Genomic DNA, 21,081 nt, shown 5'->3' on the forward strand with positions numbered 1-21,081 from the left:
TGGCAACTTTTGACATTTTTATGAACCAGAACCACTCAAAGATTTGATGGGTGTACAAATCTTTAGTATTTCGCCTGAATACACCTGCTTTCATTAAACAGAGAAGCTTTGTTAGGCAAAAGGTGAGGCAAAAATGTAAAGATTTAAAAATTGTAAGGAGTTATTTAAAGAATATCTTTAGTCTGTTTGGGTGGACTAAAAAGTGTTTTTGTCTTCTAACAACAATCTAGAAAATGCTTAAGCATACAAATTGCATTTGGGGCTGTTTTTAAACTCAGAGTTGTGATCACCCGGCAACAGATAACATTTTATTTATTAGCCAGGTAAGGTCATTGGAACATTGCAAGCTTGCCTTTACTGTAAGTTAATTTATTTCAGATTGTTTTATCAGGATAATAAACAAAGTTTCTGTTTACATTTTGTAATTTGGACTTGTTACCAATATTTTCTGTTAATTTTATTTACATCTGTGAACAATTTATGTGTTTCTCATGCCCAAAGAAGACACAAAAGCATGCCTTATATAATTGATCAAAACAGTGATAGTCATATTTGTGTATATATTGTATAATTATATGTATTTTTAGAGAAGAAACATGTTGAACCAATATGGCTAACATAAATACATTACAAGGAGATCCAAATCCACTGTCCAATGTCTGCTTTTTCATAGTCTTGGTGCATAAAGGGCTATGTTTGAATTAAACAGTAACAACATTTATAGTAGATGTTCCATAGTTTACAATTGAACATTGCCTGCATTTTATATTGACTGATCAAAATGAAACAAGAACAATAGCCATGTTGATTAATTGATATAGAATAGCAGATTTATATTCTTTAGCCACAGTCCTTCAGGGCTCTCACTACGGTTCAGATGACAGGAAGTCATGAGCAGATTAATAATGTTAGTAATGGTGTGGCTTCCTCACTGTCTGGGTTTCCTTAGGAAGGGTGGAATGACTTTGTCTTCTCAGTTTGACCCGGTGACAGACGGCCAGCCACCACAAAAAAAAAGCCAGCAGGATTATATTATATTAATCACCTAACTGGTGTCCTTGGTTGCCTCTGTAAGAAATTGGAGTAACTGTGATTTTGAAGTTTAATACAGCATAACTGCTTTTCACACCCGTTCAACTGGCATGATGAGGAAAAGGCTTCAAGTGCTCTGTGAGAAATTATTTAATGTACTGCAAGAAAGTTAGCCTAAACATTTGTTCCAGAATCACGTTTGACTTTGAGAAACCAGGTGCTTGAGAATAGGAGTTTGAGCATTGCCAGCATCACAGTGGGGTACTGAGTATGTATGGAATAGCTTTGAATACATTGCATTCAGGTTAAGTATATTGACTCACATGTATATTTCTATCCTAAACATTTTATTTTCGATTTGTTTCACCCAGTGCTGCTAAACATCTGAAGGAAAACCAAATTAACAAAATTGAAAGCAAGCCAATTATGTTGGTTCACCAGTGAGCATTATGTTGTTACCTTCTACACAAAGAATGTTAAAAAAAAATATGTTCACATATCCCGCAGCCACATTTCATAACTACTCAATGACATACATAACAGACTGAGGCGGATCAGTGGGTTATGTTCAATAAGTTCCATTTCTTCAGTTTTGAGACAGTAAATGATAACAATTTTCTGATCCAGTTCCCCACCCCCAAAATATAACTCTTATATAACTTTTATAACTCTAAAGTCTGTTTCAAAGCGATTTTCAAAATGTCTGCTCTAGTGCACTGGGGTTTGAGATCTGTCCTCAAATCACTGCAGCAAGAGCGATTAAAAAAAAATCCATAAGAAGTGCTCTTGCTTTTGTCATGGATCGTTATTGCTGTGTTACCTGTTTGACAATGTGGGCAATAACCCTTACACTATCAGGGCACTAGAGCGGCCATTTTGAAAACATCTTTGAAACAGACTTTAAAGTGGAAAAAATATTTTATAAAAAGTTGTCAAGATGTTAACAATGAAAAGAAATTACAGGCATGTTATATTTAAACAGCTGTAGCGACACCTGGGAACATGTGAACGCTATATTTTTAGATTACTCTAAGTTAAATTATTATTATATATTTTTTTTATTTGGAATCGCCAATTATTTTTCCCCTGATTTTTCTCCAAATTTGGAATGCCCAATTATTCAACCCGGCTCACCGCTACAACCCCCGCACTAACTCGGGAGAAACTCGCACTCGCACTCGCGTCCTCTGTAACGTGTGCCATCAGCCATCTGCTTTTTTATGCACTGCAAGCCCGCTGTGAATCCATTACAGAATTATAGTGTTGGAGGACCATGCAGTTCTGAAATACACACAGGCAGGCCTGCAGGAGCCTAGCCAGCCACAGGGGGCGCTGGTGCACAGTGAGCCAAGGATTCCCCAGCCCACAGTGTAGTATTTAAGATGCTTGCACGTAGTGTACATGATCATTGGTTACACATACACATTACTTTAATGCCAGTTGCTATTCCAGAATCTGTAATAAAGGGGATCCAGAATCAAAGCTGCTTTTCAAGACATAATACACAGGACAGAAGTATGGAACACATTTGGCTTTCAACCATTAGAAAGTGACCCATCGGTTATCGAAAAATGTCACTATGTAGTACCGTAAGTAGTTGTGGCAGGATGGCTTGCAGTGGTGAGGTGTGGTGACGTCACGGACCAGGAAGTAACAGAACCAAAACAGTGGATGGGTGGGTGAAGCTGAACGCTACTGCGCTCAGTGTATTTATTAAATCATAAAACAAAACAAAAGATTTAAACAAACAACAAAACACAAAACAAAAAGGCACGTTGGCCAAACAAATAGAAACAAATAAGCGTGCTGGTTTTAATTATAAAACGATACTTAGCAGTGGTTTATTTATTTTCCTCGCTCTCTCCGCTCCCCGTACTGTCCTCTGTACACCCTCCTCACAGCACAGACAGCTGCAGGTTCTTATACTCTGGCCGAGGGGTTAACTAGCTGTTAATTATCTTATTACCCCTCGGCCACATTCCGCACGAGTTTAGGAAGGATGCGTGACTGTCAGCTAGTTAAATAATTAGTAGCTGATCAGCCATGCATCCTCACGGGTTTTTAAAATATAAAAACAACAACAAATACGCGGCGCTTTGAACTGCGCTGTAAACAAAAATACAAATAATAATAAATAAATATATATGGGCGGGACACTCCGCCACACATGCCCCCCCTTGTGCGCAGCACACATGGCCTTTTCGGCCACCTCCCCCCTTAGTCCCCAAAGTCCCGGCTAGCAGTCCCAGCCCAGGAACAGGGGCAGCAACGGGCCAAAGGTGGCGGCCACGGGATGTCCTCCTCCCACCCAAACAGCCGTAGCGTCCCCCTGGACTGCACACAGGCTGGCTCCTCCGGCCAAGGACATTTTGGGGGTGGTCTACTGACCTCCCCCCATTCTTAACGGATGGCAGCTCCCCTCCGTGGGGCTCCGACCACAATTTCTCCTGCCGTGAAAGTGCGGCTGGGGGAGTTGGTCTCCTGACCTCCCCCCCCTTCTTCATGGCCAGCAGCTCCCCTCCAAGGGGCGCCGACCACAATTTCTCCTGCCGCGAAAGTGCGGCTGGGGGAATTGGTATCCTGACCCCCCCCCCCCTTCTTCGTGGCCGGCAGCTGCCCTTCATGGGGCTCCAGCCACAGAATTTCCTGCCGCGAAAGTGTGGTTGGGGAAGCTGGTCTGACCCCTTCCCCCCCTTCTTCGTGGCCGGCAGCTCCCCTTCATGGGGTTCCAGCCACAGTATTTCCTGCCGCATGGCAGGACAGGTAGCGACCCCAGGCAAAGCAGGACCCTCGGGAGGCGACGGCAGCAGCTGCGGACCCTTGGGAGGTGACGGCAGCAGCAGCGGACCCTCCGAAGGCGAACTCGGGAGGGGAGCCCCTGGCCATGGAGGCAGCAGTGGGAGCTCCACTTCTCCCTCGTACCCTGTAACTGGTGGCTCTCCAGGTGACGCGGAGCAACAGGCAGCCCCGGGCGACGCGGAGCAACAGGCAGCCCCGGGCCACGCGGAGCAACAGGCAGCCCCGGGCGACGCGGAGCAACAGGCAGCCCCGGGCCACGCGGAGCAACAGGCAGCCCCGGGCCACGCGGAGCAACAGGCAGCCCCGGGCCACGTGGAGCAACAGGCAGCCCCGGGCGATGCGGAGAAACAGGCAGCCCCAGGTGATGCGGAGCAACAGGCAGCCCCGGGCGATGCGAAGCAGGCATCCTTGGGCGATGCGAAGCAGGCATCCTTGGGCGGTGTGAAGCAGGCATCCTTGGGCGGTGCGAAGCAGGCATCCTTGGGCGGTTCGATGCAGGCATCCGTGGGCGGTGCGAGGCAGGGCAGGAGCAGTCCTTCCCATGACGGTGGATGTGGAACCAGCAGGTATTCACTCTCTGCTGGTGGAGGTGGAGATGGAACCAGCAGGTATTCACCCTCTGCTGGTGGAGGTGGGAGGGGCAAGCAGTCCTCCCATGGCGGCTGAGGCGGAACCAGCAGGCATTCACCCTCTGCTGGTGGAGCTGGGAGCGGCAAGCAGTCCTCCCACGGCGGTTGAGGCGGAACCAGCAGGCATTCACCCTTTGCTGGTGGAGGTGGCGGAGGCAGAGGCAGCTCCTGCTGCTCTGCTCCTGGCGGTGGAGGTGGTGGAGGCAGAGGCAGCTCCTGCTGCTCTGCTCCTGGTGGTGGTGGAGACAGAGGCAGCTCCTGCTGCGCTGCTCCTGGTGCTGGAGACTGTGGCGAGGGCTCCTCACCCTCTGGCGTTGGAGATTCAGCGATGGGACCTCTCCCTTTAACGCTGGAGACGGCAGCAATGGCTCCTCTCCCTCTGGCACTGGAGACGGCAGCAATGGCTCCTCTCCCTCTGGCGTTGGAGACGGCAGCAATGGCTCCTCTCCCTCCGGCGTTGAAGACGGCAGCAATGGCTCCTCTCCCTCTGGTGTTGGAAACAGTGGCAAGGGCTCCTCGCCCTCTGGCGCTGGAGATGGCAGCAATGGCTCCTCTCCTTCTGGTGCTGGAAACAGTGGCGAGGGCTCCTCTCTCTCTGGCGCGGGACACAGCAGCGGGGCCCCTCCCATATCTGCAGCCAGGTAGTTGAGCACCATGGCTGCGATGTTTGGGAGGGATGCTGGGTGGTGTTTCTGTTCCCAGGCCTCCCAGCGCTCCCCATCTCTCGCCCACAGGAAGTTGATCACAGCAGGGAGGGCGTCCACGATATCCCTCTCAGGCTCCACCAGCCAGTCCCAGATCCCCTCTGAGGAGAGTGGACCAGTCCGCCTCGGAGGATGCAGAGGCAGTTCCTGCTCCTTTCCCTCGGATGGTGGTGGTGGAGGTGAAACCAGTAGGTATTCTTCCCCTGCTAGTGGAGCCTTGGGCTTTGGACGCTCGGCCTCCCCCCTCTTGGGCTGTGGACGGACCGACCCCTCATCCTCCTCCCACATGGGCGCAGGATGTTCAGGCTCCTCCCTCACCTGCCATGGAGGGGGTTGGTCGGGTGCTACATGCCCGACCTCACCAACGGCGAAGCACCATTCTTCACCCCTCAGACAGGTGAGGCAGACGTCCAGCACAGCAGAGACCCGGCGGGACTTGCGACCCGCCCCGCGCTGTTGCACTTGCTGCTGCTGTTTCCTTCTTCCACTTCTTCCCATTATTTATTTGAATAAAAAACGAACAAACAAAAAGACGTGTTGGCCAAACAAATAGAAACAAATAAGCGTGCTGGTTTTAACCCAGCACGATACTTAGCAGTTGTTTATTTATTTTCCTCGCTCTCTCCGCTCCCCGTACTCTTCTCTGTACACCCTCTTTGCAGAACAGACAGCTGCAGGTTCTTATACTCTGTCCGAGGGGTTAACTAGCTGTTAATTATCTTATTACCCCTCAGCCACAGTCTGCACGAGTTTAGTAAGGATGCGTGACTGTCAGCTAGTTAAATAATTAGTAGCTGATCAGCCACGCATCCTCACAAGGTTTTTTAAATATAAAAACAACAACAAATATGCGGCGCTTTGAACTGCGCCACAAACAAAAATACAAATAATAATAAATAAATATATAGGGGCGGGACACTCCACCACAGTAGTGTATAATTATATTCAAGTATATATAAAGTTATATTTACAATCCCATAGGTATAATGTAATAAGCCCATGGGAATGACTGAATAATGATTTATTTATTGCAGTTACCAATTTGAGCAATACTCAAAGGTTTCATAGACCTTGATTTGCAATGAACTCGGACTACATGGAGTCTAGGAAACCAGCCATAAAATTATTAATCACATAAGAACAAATATTGATAACTGAACTCAAATCCTATTTTTATATCCAATAACCTATTTGCAGAGATGGATATACTTTTAGTACAGTATTTTCATGCATTGCTAACTGTCCAACACCAATAGCAGTAGGCAAGAAGCCATGAAGTGTATATAGGCGAAAAACACCAGGATTGCTTATATAGGAAACCTGTGCTTTCTCAAATGACAAGTGTGTATAATGCTAAAGGATTCCAAACATCATTTTACACCAGAAGTATTATAGCTGTAAAAGCCAGGATTCTTCTTTCAATGATGATCAAGTGTACCTGTTTAGAAGAATGTATAACTTTTCTTTGCTGTGGAATGCTTTTTTCTGTTACAGACTAGATGCCTACATGTTAATTACAAAACAATTGAAGACTTGTTCTAAGTTTAACATTACTAAGAGGACGACATGGTTCCAGCTTAAGGATGTTTTTCTTCGAAACGCAGCTGTCCCCCATCCCAATTCCATCCTTCTCTCAAGTAGCGCTTAGAAACGAGCCAAGCTAGAAACCATAACATGGCAAATTGATGTTACGGGAACCTCAAGGCCACTTATTACCCAGCAGAAACTTGAGGGTTTGATGTGAGCTCAAATTCAAGCAGCACAGAAGCGGAGATCATTTTCTGTTACTTAATCTTTCAATAAAAAACAGACAGTGGCTTCACTGGAAGAGTAACCAGGAAATTGCTTGGAAACCACTTGCAGACAGGACCCTTTTATACAAGCCGATGCAACTAGAATTTTTAAATTCATGTATTTTATTTATATTTATATACCGGTATAGACAATACTTTAAAAAATCGGCTCAACATCACATACATATCTGTTTTCATTTGAACTACAGTACAGGGGCATTTGTTCAATTGGATTTGGGGGTTTACAATGTTTAATATTCTCTTTGAATATCTCCTAATTCTTTGTAGCAGTGTATTACTTTAATAAAATGAATATACTGTACATTAAAAAAAATCTTAAGTCATTATTATTATTATTATTATTATTATTATTATTATTATTATTATTATTATTATTATTATTGCAAGCATTGGGAATTTAATGAATCACTTCACGGTGTTAAAAATAAATATGTACAATTATTTATACAAACACATACGGGGCAGCAGTGTGGAGTAGTGGTTAGGGCTCTGGACTCTGGATTGAACCCAGAACTGGAGGGTTGTGGGTTCAATCCCCGATGTGGGACACTGCTGCTGTACCCTTGAGCAAGGTACTTTACCTAGATTGCTCCAGTAAAAACCCAACTGTATAAATGGGTAATTGTATGTAAAAAAATAATGTGATATCTGTATAATATGAAATAATGTGATATCTTGTAACAATTGTAAGTCGCCCTGGATAAGGGCGTCTGCTAAGAAATAAATAATAATAATAATAATATGGTATGTGAAAAGATGGCTGTGTAATTCTGGTGGTTGTTGGTCTTTGTTTTCCTGTTAACTTCATCCAACTCCTGGGGGCTTTAGTTCCAGATATAAACAGGAAACAGAATGATTGCCATAAAACCCCTACAATACAATTTAAAATACAGCCATCATATCAATGCAGAAAGCAGTGCTCCGGGTTGCCCATTCAGTCTTTTCATGCACACTACATTAGAAAAGGCCGTGTTTACTGAGTGTGCTAACCTGGTTTTTAAAATGGCTTTATTCCTGTGGTGCTGATGACTTCTGAAAAAATGTTTCTGGTCTTTTCACTCAACAGACACCATGGGAATCTCGTTTAGGGAGGAAATGGTATCACAGGGTCATTCTAGATTCCTGTAACTCACTCTTCATGGATTGTAAATGTGTACAATGTACAAGGCTTTTAAAGCATGTCTTTGACTTGCTATGTTTTTGTTTCTATTGTAACATTAGTTTTTACATGTGGCTGAACTAGACCACCTTTTTGACTAATGGTGATCAAAGTGTACTATGTGGGCCATGATTATGGTATTGACACATCAGTCATTTTAAAAGTAAAAGTAAAAGTGAGCTGGTTCTTCTTTTTAAATAAGCACATGGCAGAATACATTAATGTATCTTAACTTACAAAAAGCAAATAGCACCTTTGCCTAAGCATACACTGCAATATTAGTGCAGTGTATGAAATCAGTACTGCAGTTTACAGGTCACATGAAGGAACACGGAGAGATTGGAAAGGCATCAGTTGGTACTGAGGAGCCGAGTCGCTTCTTGGAAACTCCCAAAAAGTCTCACGCTAAGGATCTTCAGTGACCAATCACTGCTTTTCCAATTACTTTTGAGGTTTTCAATCTCCCAGTGTTCTAATTTGGTTTAATATTATTATTATTATTATTATTTGTTTATTTAGCAGACGCCTTTATCCAAGGCGACTTACAGAGACTAGGGTGTGTAAACTATGCATCAGCTGCAGAGTCACTTACAATTACGTCTCACCCGAAAGACGGAGCACAGGGAGGTTAAGTGACTTGCTCAGGGTCACACAATGAGTCTCTGGCGGAGGTGGGATTTGAACCGGGGACCTCCTGGTTACAAGGCTGTTTCTTTAACCACCGGACCACACTGCATCTTTTGTACAGGAGAATGTGAGCACTACAAAATGTGGGGTTACACTATGTACACTTTCGGGGGTGGTATCTAACCTGTTGGTCAGGACAGAAAACAATGTAGCCACATAAGATGTATGATCCAATTCAAGTCCAATGACTTTTGTCGTAATGGAGCAGGCTACAGTTATGTGCATTATTTAAGTAAAGTTTTAAACATGAACATTTTTTGAATATTAAGAAGGGCCATCAGTAGAAATATGTTCTTATTGAAAGGATGCACTTTACTGAGTTAAATCCTGCAATATACACCTCAACCCATCTCCCCCACCACCCAGCATCCAGAGCTCACTGGTCCCAGATTAAAAAGCCATTTAGGACAAGCTGAAAATCAGGAAGTGAAGATAAATTGCATTCTTGCGACTGGTCCTAACTGAAATGTGAGAGGCCTTCACCTTTGTAGGACGAGATGGATGCAATTTGTTTTTACTTGTGGTATTACCAGTCTGGAAATATATAGTATAACCATCTGTGAGTTATCTCCAAACATGCTAAGCAAAACAGAAAAATGATGACTAAAAATCTAGTAAATTACCATTAACCCTCTTTGTTATTGACTGACATCAATCATCATTAGTCACTAAAGCTCATATACTGTATAGTACACAACAAAACATGTGTAGTGTTTGTCCTTTATTGCTAAAATGTATGCACTCTTGTTTTGAGTTAGTTTAATATCTTTAGGTGGTGAATATTAAAGCATAATTTCCATGTGATGTGAAACCATATTTTAAATACTGCTTAAAAAATCAACATTTCTTGTATTCTTTTATAAAATGCAGACAGCTAAAAACATAACGTTTGGGCAGACAAAAATAGAAAACTTTTTATTTGAGTTCTAAACAAAAGCATCTGTGTATAGGGTAGTGTATCATTAAAACTTAGGAAAATTAGGTAATGTAAATACAACAGAGATTTACAGTTATGATATAATTTCTTTTGGATGAGAGTCATGAATAAACCACCAGGGATTGGAACAAAGAATGAAGAATTACAAGCACACTTACTTGTACTTGTGAAATAACTAGATTAAAATACTGCAATATATATATACATACATATATAGACTCACACACACAGTAGAGTCAATTATCCGATCTTTGATCAACCGTACTGTCTAATCAACCAAACGCACCTTTAATCACATTATGAATTACGTGTGGTGTATTATGCACAGATTTAGTTGCCAAAAAAAGGACCAGCAGACTGGAGGCAAATGAAAGTTACAGAATTATTCAGACCACCAAAACCTTAGATGGAGCATTGTGTGCTTTAAATTGTTGCATTCGTTCTTGATTTTTCTTCTATTTCATCAGCAAGGGCTGGAGATCCTGTCTATGTTATTGAAAACTTTTATTTTATTAATTTCAATTGCATGTTATTACAATGCCTTAACAGCAAGTATCAGAGTATAGAAACATTTTACTGAATTGTTGAAGTTTGATGATTCCTAAAATTCTGTAATGTGTCAAAGTTGTGCTGAATTGTATTCTTTGATGATTTTCAAAGTTTGGTATATGGTACGTTTAATTACAGTATTTCATTACCTTAACTGTAGGTGTTAAAGTTGTGCTGAATTGCATTAATTTAATGATTTGTAAAGCTTTGTAATTTTGTATGCTTAATGTGATAGAATAGGTTAATAACGATATATCATTAGTAGGTACAGGTAGTGTACAAAAAAAATGGAAACACCTGGGTAAATGAAGGACACCAAGTATATTGAAAGCAAGGGCTTCCACACAGGTGTGGCTCATGCGTTAATTAAGCAAATAACATCCCAGAATGCTTAGGGTGTATAAAAATGCTGGACAGGCCTGGTTGCCTATAATTATGGCTAGCATGGCTGCAAGAGGAGACCTCAGTGACTTTGAAAGAGGGGTGATTGTTGGAGCGGATCTGGCAGGAGCTTCAGTGACCAAGACAGCTCAACTTGCTGATGTTTCACGAGCAACGGTGTCTAAGGTGATGTCAGCATGGAACTCCGAGGGAAAGACATAATCAGCAAAGGGCAACAGTGAGCAGAAGCGCATACTCCAGGATCGTGATATCCGTGCATTAATTCAAAGTGCAAGGCAAAACAGGCGAGCAACTGCAGATCAATTGACTGCAAATTTCAACCTGGGGAGCGAGCTGCCAGTTTCATCAAAAATGGTCCGCCGAGAACTCTACAGAGTGGGATACCATAGTGGCCCAACACCCTATTAAGTGACTTTACATTGGTGTTTCCATTTTTTTGTCCACTACCTGTACTTATGTACTAAGTACCTGTGCATGTTAACTTTACTCTATACATTATTAAAGGTACAGTAATTGTTATTAATACATGTTCTATTATCCATGCAAATAGATTATGCAAACTAGTATCGGTCCCAATTAGTTTGGATAATTGACCCTCTATTGTGTGTATATATAGTTTTCCCTGTGTTGCACTGGAAGGCAGACAGCTTTTTCTTTAGAACCTTACAATATTTTACACTGTTCTGTACCAGCAACCAAACTATAACTACGAAATAGTGAAATATTGATAAATGGGTGCCAGATTTTGGCATAAATCCTGACACATGTATAACTGTAAAGGCTGTTTATAACAAAATGAAAGTTTTCCAATTTTGCCAAAATGTTAAACGTCTGCATTGAAATGTATTTTACAATATTTCAAGGGGGCAATTTCTTTATGCTGTCGGAGTTAAAGAAAGAGGAAATGGAAAGGAATGGAATCTGCAGTAACCGAAACTCATCTGTTCCATATACTGTAATGGTAATTGACACAATCCTGGACTAGCATCCGTGCGTCAGATTTCCCCCTCATTCCCCACTAAGTGCTCCAAAATCTTGAAAACCCAGAGGGGTGCCAATGCATCCACCCCACCCCCCCACCCCCACATTGTCTTATTCCTGGGCAACGTGTCATGTTTACCCTTGCCCCTATGCACCCTGGCATATTTGTTAACCTCAGTCATATGTATATCTATATTTTCATCACTTAAGTCTGATAGCTGGCACAAAGTTGTTTTTCTCCTGGTCTTTGACAAGGCACCCTTTCAAGCCTTAAAAGACATTTTCTAAAAAGGGCAAAATATGAACTAGGTTGCAAAACAGCTCACAAAATGACATCATGTCACTGTCAGTAAAATAAAAATGCAGGATATGTGCTAGATTATCACAAAATGGGTATATTATCTGATGAAGAACTACACATTTTATGGTAAATATAATCTGACACAGACACCCAGACAAAGTAGTTAAAGGTGATGAAAACGTGAAAGCTTCAAAGGAAACCAATAACTCAAAACTGGCCTCATTCTGTCTTTGTCCATCTTTGGGTCAAATAAATGCAGCACCTTGTTAGTGGACAAGCTATTTGTTCATTGGAAAATGTCTAACAATGTATTGACTATAGCATTACTAAACCATAGATAAAAAAAAAATGTGCACTGCTTTATTGTAAAGACATTGAAAAACACTTTGTTGAAATGTTTGTCATTTAACTTATTGTTTCTTTTAGTATGTCCATATTTAGAGGCTGCGGATTTAACAAGCTAGGTACACAAAGAGCCGTACATTACTTAACTTAATGGCAGCAGTACATTTTTCTGGTTTTATTAGTCAAAATTCTGGTTTCTCACATGAGCAACCGTTGCTCTGGATATTCCATTTTCTCTTCAGTAGTTTTCCACACTATCATTAGAAGCCCAAAAGCAAAAGTTTAATAGAGAAAGGCTTTCATTGTAGTTTGAAAAAACTTTCAGACACTGAGATTTAGAATACCAGTGAGTAAATATCGGGCAAGTTTACACAGGAGACACAAGTTTGGAATGACTCCAAAGTAAAAGAGGAAGATTATAACAGTTGGTCTTGAGTTACGCAAAATCTTCTGGTGCCTCAGGTGGGTGGCAAGACCGGACAGAGAAAGTAACTGTATGCCTGCCAGAACAGAGAAAAACAACTCAATCCTACTGCAGGCTGTATATAACCACTGAAATAAAAATACTTCAGGATAATGACGTATCCTTTTATTTGTTTTGTTCTTGCAGTGGTGTGGCTACCCAAGCAGTAATAGTAACAATGCAAGACCCAGACATGTTATTAACAAATCTCCTAATTTGTCTTCATTATAAATGCTTCAGCCACCATGTCTTAAATTATTACCTGATTGATGATGTCCACTTACACAATCCACAGCTGAAGCAGCCCAGGATTAACATTAATATTGGGGAAAGTTTTATTGCCGGTTTGCTGATGATATTAAGTTATGTACAGGATATACTGTAACATCATAAATCATTTTTTAAAAAGTGCTAACCTATGCTTTAAAATGTGCTTGCCTATAACTAGCTTTCTTAACATTATTGCTGGTCACATTGTATTGATAATGTTGCCTGTGCTCATCATTTGTGAGAACATGGATTTTAAAAACTTCATTCTCAATTTTTAAGCAATTACTGAAGCTTGCAAAGGGTTAAATCAACATTCCCTCAGTAGCGTAGTTCCAGGTGGATCAGCTGAATCGTTAATAACTAATTAAATTATCCAATTTCCATAACATCACAGAGTACACATCGTTAAGAAAATCCACAGGGACAAGCTTTTAGGAACGAGAGTCCTTCTAAGACATTTTCTCCAACAGCCACTCTGGTTCAAATAAATGGAGTGGACAACATAATGCACAATAACCTAACTGAAACTGCCAGCTGTTGACAGTCTAAGCAAAGGGAAATGTCATTATGAAAACCAGAACTGAAACAATGCAGCTTTTCGAGAGCTGGCTTTGGCCATTCCATCAACATTTTTTTTTTTTTAGTTTGTGTTTGTGTTTAAAGCTTTTAAAAATATGTGAATCAAGCTATAATTTAGCTTGTTGAGAAAGTAACTGTGAATGGTATACAGTATTCACAGTGACTGCAAACTGGCGCCTTAATGAAAATAGTATTGGCTAATTTCATTTGTGTGTTGAAACAACGGTTTCGTTAGTATATGTCTTTCAGAGCTGTATCCAACTTTGCTCTTGCTTTTTTATATTCCTTCCTTATAGATGCACCTTGGTGGTCTGATTGCCAAGCCAAGTCTTACATAAATACATAACACTGAGGGGAAAATGAGTCATCCTTTCTGTTTGGTATATAATTAGTTTTTGATGTACAGCTGAAATTAGTGTTAGAATTTCAGTTCTTAATCTTTTATAAAACACTAGAACTCTATAATTACCAGTGAACATAATAATAATGATAAACTTAAAAACCTTTTATCGTCTGATAATAACACAATGTCAAAGGCAGATCTCTCATAAAAACAAATGTTGGGAATGAGAAAACATGTAATCCATCTAGGCTTAGCCATTACACTATTTTCACCAGGGTATTATCCATGGAAACATATTGACTCATATTGGAGGTGCATAGGTATACTATCATTGTTAAAATGGGGATTCATAATTCATACCGAGCTAAGATTCATAATTCATACTCTCCTTAATCTAGAAAATTATAAACTACTGTAGATGCTTACAGTGCCAGTGTATCACAAACATTATAATAAAGGTAGAAACCCTTGTTTTATACAAGAGTTTGTGATTATCGAAAAATACAGACACAGTTAATTGTATATCTGTTTAAACCAGAAAACACAAAGTATGTATTTAATTGATTTAAATTGTCATCTAAATACCAAAGGCATGGAACAACTGGTCATGTAAAATCCTAGGGAGGGCACTGTTTAAATAGTAGTGATATTTAGATCCACCACTGCAGTGTGGAGTAGTGGTTAGGGCTCTGGACTCTTGACCGGAGGGTCATGGGTTAAATCCCCAGTGGGGACACTGCTGCTGTACCCTTGAGCAAGGTACTTTACCTAGATTGCTCCAGTAAAAACCCAACTGTATAAATGGGTAATTTTATGTAAAAATAATGTGATATCTTGTAAGTCGCCCTGGATAAGGGCGTCTGCTAAGAAATAAATAATTAAATTAATTATTTAGATCAAATAAATTAACCCTGTATCTTTTAAACAAACAGGACATGGTGTTTCACCATGCTTTTCCCATGTTATACTATGGATTTACCATAGTTTACCCTAGTCTTCCATGTTTTAATATAGCTTGCTGGTATTTATAATGCTTACCTACAGTATGCTTCACCATGCTTCCACTGTGCTTTATTACACTTTTACTATGGCAAACAAAGCAATAACAAGATTCTAAACAAACAAGAACTACAGCAGTACTATATAGCAGTGAATAAACAGCAACACAATTATAATGGACAAAACATTTTATTATAGTCTTGTGGTTCTTTTTAAGCTTGTCAGACACCTAAAGAGAGATATGCCTTTTCTTAAACAATTTAACTACATTCAAATTCATATGCTTACGGGTTCCCTTTTTTGGCAAACATTTTCTCCACAACTAGACTATTTTAAAAAATCATTGTGCCAAGATCCCTCCTACATTTATTTTATAAAAATGTGCAATCTATCTCGTACTGACAGCAATACAAGGGGGAAGGGAACTGAAATACATCATGGTTAACCACATTCAGGTTACTTTAAACATTTTAGCATGGCAATTTAATTATGTCTGTTTATACATACAAAATAAAATGATGCTTCCACTACAAGAAAAGAAAATGATGGTAAACTGTCAGCCTGTTAAAAATGCATAACATTGGTGCAATATGCTTCCTATAGAATAAATGGTAGCAAATTAGAAAAACGCATCATAAATATAATTTTTTTTGTTCCATAATGGCATCCCTCAAACTAAAATCGACTGCTTTCCTGAATCTGTTAAAATCCATTAGCATCAGGTTTTTAACTAAAATGTATTCCTAATGAAATGTCATACTGTACATTCACAGCTCACTTGAATGTTCTCTTTATTAACCTTGGATGTGTGATACCCAAGGTAAAGTGAAAAAGAGATGATGTATCCTAAAATAAAAAGATCAGCCTTTTAGCCTTATGAACTTTTTTTCTGGATTCAGCACAGTGGGGATTCTGAATAAATAATAAGTCTTGTTGATTACCCTTTTGAAAAGAATCTTTGTGGGAGAGAAGTCCCACATTGACATTTCAAGAAAAACATTTCCAGCATTACTGTTTTCTAAATAAAATGGGCAGTATTAGAGGCAATGATACTTTTAAAACAACCTCTCTTTGTACTTTTATAAGCATTCTACTGTACATTAAGCATAATATTAAAAATAAGTTCAGTTGACCTAGTATCCCCTTTTAAAAATAGGTTTGTAAATTACACTGACCAACTTCAACATTTAGAAAAAAACAAATTCCCATAAATGTCTGAAACTAAAAACTTTTTAAAAAGACCACTGTTACAAAATTGGTCACTGAAATTGCCAAGCATGCATTGAAAAGGGTCACTGCTCTTGAAGAATGTGTATAGTGTTTTTATTAACATAAACTTTCAGAAGATGGTTGTGAATTTGTTGATACAGCAGGCACGTTGGCTTCAGCTTTTGGCATACGAGAGTCAACAGAATTGCACTTAATTTTTAAAGTTCTATTTAAACACTGGGATTTTTCAAAGCAAGGTATAGAAGCAGTTTCTGTACTCTGAGGGTTGTTTTGTTTTCTATTGTGACCACCCTCTTTTACATGTTCCTCTTCATTTACTAGATCTTTCTGTGACTGGTTGGGACCACCAGGTTTATTTCCGCCATGGTCTTTTTGTTCAAAATCACAATGGTCTGTATTCTGGCTGATGGTTTTATCTGCCTCTAATAAGTCTTTGTTTTCTCCACTGCTACCAAGTCCTTTTTGGTTTTGGCACATGCTGTTCTGAGAAGCAGCTACGCCACAGCATGGTTTTACTAAGAAACCCTTTTTCGCGCTGAAAACTGTGCCAGAGTCTTTTGGAACAGTCCTGTTGTGTTCCTCTACACAGCGGGAGCGCTGAGGTTCTGGAGCACCCACATTTTCGTGGTGTTTTTGTTGTAGCTGCTGTTGAAGCTGATGGACTGAATGCACACAATAATTTCTGAGAAGAGAGTTCGGAGCAGCATGTCTTTTCCCTCTTCCTTGCAAACAGGCGTGGTGGTGGGGGTAGGCATGCTGAACGTGATGCATGCAGCATTCCAAAGCTGGGTGCGGAGTGTCCAATGTGGACACTGGATTTTTAACTCTTGCAGATTTTCCGGTGGGGGGGATGCATTGAAAACACAAGCAGTCTCCTATCTGCTGGCTTGAATGGGGATTCCACTGCATTCCTACATATTGATGGTCTACACAATTGCAGTTCATCTTAAGAGAAGAATATTGGCACAGGTGGGGTGGGTCTGAGCAGCTATGAAACCCCCTATCAGTGGTCCCACTTTTATCAGGTACATTCTTGTTGTAGGGTTTATGTGTGCATGTATGCTGGGGTCTGCCATTATACAGTCTGGTGCAGACCTGTGTTTCTTCAGATGTTTTTTCCACTGCCTCACAACTGTGAGAAGCCAGAGGTTCCAGTTCATAATGCTCATGTTCCACGTCCGAACCTCTGGGGTCTAGCTGATACTTGTTTATCTGGCACAATTTGCTTTGGCTTCTGGTGGCTGGAGTTGTGGAAGAAGTGTGGGAATAAGCTTGACACTGCAATTTTTTTGGTAGGGGAATCTGACCACAAGTACCTTGCGGTCCAATACATCTGCACATGCACTGAAAGAAAAAGGTGGCAAAAGCCCAGCTAATGACCATGATAAGCATCATAAAGGTTCCCAGCTGGGTGTAAGCCAAGACAGTCGATGGCATCATCATAGCTCCAGCCACAAATGTCGTCAGCGCAGCCATGGCAATAGCAGAGCCCATGCGACTTAAGGAGAAAACCACTTTGCCTTCTCGATCAGGCTCAGATGCAAGGCGGTAAGCCACTCCATAATGAACAGCAAAGTCCACTGACAGGCCTACAGCAACAGATATAGTCACAGACTCTAGTACATTCAGCTCCCATCCCAGGAGCACTAATGAACCCACTGTGACGAAAATTGTTCCAGCAATGGATATAATAGCATAGAGACTTATTATTATATTCCAGGTAGTAAACAGCATCACAGTAAAGGCAACTGCCACAGACAGACCCATAGCAATCAAAGTGCCATCTGATAAACTGTCCTGTAGGTCGTAGAATTCCAGGTTGCTCACAAACCACCCGTGACTCAAACCAGCAGGCGCACTTTTCAGCTCTTCTTTGATCCAAGCATCCACCTCTCTGTAGAACTGGTGCATCTTTTCATAAGCTAACGTGAAGAGGTAAGTGCTCTGAAACTCCAGCACAATAGCTCTGATTGTATCGTTGATATCAAACCTTGGCCCAGGAGTCTTGCTATCAAGATGGTAGCCTGTACTCCTTTCAAGTTCCATGATTGCTCTCTTTATACAAAGTTCAAAGACCTCCTGCTTATAGGGGAAGATGGACTGGCTGCAGCAAGGGTAAACAGTTGCCTCATCACAGTCTTGATTTTCCATCCACTGTTTAAACGTCTCAATAAAGCAGCTGGTGAAGTCCTGCTCATCTGTTTGGTAAAAAAAGGTCTGGTTTCTCAGTTTCTGGCAAAAATTCAAAATCCAAAGTTGTGAGGCTGGACTGGCAATATTAAAATCACTGTCTAGTTCCAGTTTGCCTTTGTTTTTTGGGTTAAGGGGATCTCCATTGTCTTCTGGAGTGATACCCCAAATTATAGTGATGGGCATGTGCAGTTCCTCTCCATGGTGGACCCTTTCAAACATGAAAAGCTTTTTGTAGTCAGCATCATACCGCTCAAAAGGGTGGGAGGACCTGAAGACCTGAAACTCTGAAAGCTCGAGTGAAGGCAGCTTCATTTTTGGGTTAACGCACACAATGTAGGCTCCGCCCACAGTGAAGGCAAGGAACCAAAACAGCCATATGTAACGGAACTTAATCACAATGCAAGGCAGCACTTTCTCAAAGAATATCCTTGATGCTTCAGAGACAGTAAAAATAAACTTGTTAATCTTTTGGCACAGTAAGGTCCAGTAGCTTTTGGTGTTGTACACTCGCTGCTGGGATTTCTTGACACAGCTAAATGTGTTCAGGAGGTAACGTTCATGCAACACAACAACTGCTGGCAACCACGTCACCATAAGAATATAATTGACCAAAATGGCAGTACCAGCATATACACCAAAGCACCGTATTGCAGTGATGTTACTGACATAGTTAGCATAGAAGGCAGCGGCAGTGGTAAAACTGGTGACAAACATGGAGAGGGCAGCATGCTGCAAAGTGATGCTCACTGTCTGTGAAAGATCGGCATTAGGTTTATCACATTTGGTGTAGTTCCAAACATCACACAGGACAAAGGCATCGTCTGCACCTATCCCAACAAGGATGATCAACGCTGTGAGGTTCATGAAGGGGAAAAACTCAAAGTTAAAGGCTATGCAGTACAAGAAGTAGGAGACAATCAGGGAGCTAATGATTGCAAACATAGTCATCAAGGTAATGAACATGGACTTGGTGTACACACACATGACTAAAAGAACAATGAGGATTGCGATGGCAGGATACATAGTATCCATTAGAAGGTAGTCTTGAAATAAAATATGTTTGATTCCAAACTCAATCCCTGTGATGGTTGTGATCCCATCAGAGCAGTTCCAGTTTTCGAAATTGTCCAAGTATATCTTCATCATGCTTTCTCCCTTTTCGGTAGGGGAAAACAGCATGCTGTACTTTAAAGCTGGCATCACATAATCTGCAGTCTTTGGACTCAAGAAGTCTTTGTCCACTAGAAAGTGGAGGATCTGGTAAACGGCATTGTATTTTGTACATTTCCGAGGCACATTTGTACACTTCAGCTGGTCTTTCCTTCGAGTCGCCATGTCCCAGCAGTCTGGTCCCAAGGTACCATTGTGGTAATATTTGGCACATGATCTGAGCATTTTCAGAGTATGAGAAACATCACGCTCTGTAATTTTTTGACAAGATGATCTGTTGTTTAAAATAGCAATATAGTTGCCCAATGTCCAGCTCGGGCAGCATGATTCATTAGTGGTCCGCTGGCAAAGGTTTTGATACTGTGGATGGGATCGAACCTGTAATTGATACAAAGATCTCAGATCATTACTCAGTTTCATATTTTTCCATGTATATAGGTAGATAATAAAACTATATAGAATGAAGGCAAATTCCAGATAACTAGCTAGGTTCATTTTTTTTTTCTTTTAAAGTTAAGTAGGTGATCAACTCCCCATTTTTTTCTAACATTTTAAATGTTTTTAATGCTGATTATAGCAGGCCAAAACCAAAACCAAATAAAAGTATAAGTATTTTTATATCTAAAAACCTTTTGATTTAATGTATGGTGTGACACGCTATTAGCCTTTTGGAGCACGTTAGTTTTGGGGCAAGTCAATTTATAACACATAACTTGTCAATACAATTTTTAGGTACACAATAATACAGTTTGTAAAAAATGTGACTGTTTTCCATTAAAAAAATCAAGACCGTGCTGGAAGTTGTTTCAGACCTGGGACATTAAACCTGTTAACAATTGAATGCAACATGGAGTTTATTTTAAGGAAGCGTTTTAAAATAATAGTGTAATGTGCCAAGAGAACATTATAATACACATTTAATTATTTCAATATAAAAACACTAACATATGCATAATACAAAGAGAAATGTGTACACTGAATTGAACCATTTAATAAATGGAAGTACAGGAAAGAGACAGTATTTTCATGGCTGGTTTCCAGTTCAATTACAATATTGAACAGCATCAACTCATAGCAAAGGTGTCAATGAAATAAAGAGCATTGTGCATGTTAATTGTCTCTCGATTACGAGGAAGGGTACTTACTTCTACACTTGACCGTATAATATCTCAACACAGTTCTTAAATCGAATATCTGTAATGTGTAATATATACTTTAAGGTTTTAAATAATCTAATCTAATCTAATGTTCCAATGATATCAACTTTGCCAGAACCATGACTATAAGAATCAGTTTTCCCTTGGTCACTCTGGCTAAAACTTAATTTATGTCCATCTACAATTAGTATTTTAGTCTTCCAAAAAGTCAATGCACATTTCCTCTGAATGGACTACCTCAAAACTACTGAATTTTGTATGCAGAGGCTTAGGACATGTTGTCTCATGTCATTGTTTTTCTGTACAACCAACAAACAGCAGAATACAACTTAAACAAT

The 21,081-nt window shown here is 40.5% G+C and overlaps 1 protein-coding gene across 5 annotated transcripts in view; it reads right to left on the reverse strand.

The window, feature by feature from the left end:
- Nucleotides 1-15,163: 15,163 nt before the first annotated feature.
- The window catches only part of LOC117403272 (protein dispatched homolog 1-like), a 136,655-nt gene continuing 130,737 nt past the window's right edge, over nt 15,164-21,081 (reverse strand). For all 5 annotated transcript variants that reach the window (XM_059024280.1, XM_059024277.1, XM_059024279.1 and 2 more), the window contains one exon: nt 15,164-19,964. In XM_059024280.1, coding sequence (XP_058880263.1) covers nt 16,320-19,964 — 3,645 coding nt within the window. In that variant the 3' untranslated portion in view covers nt 15,164-16,319. The remainder of the gene's footprint in view (nt 19,965-21,081) is intronic.

This window comes from Acipenser ruthenus, chromosome 5 (genome assembly GCF_902713425.1).
Source record: "Acipenser ruthenus chromosome 5, fAciRut3.2 maternal haplotype, whole genome shotgun sequence".
NCBI classification, from domain to species: domain Eukaryota; kingdom Metazoa; phylum Chordata; class Actinopteri; order Acipenseriformes; family Acipenseridae; genus Acipenser; species Acipenser ruthenus.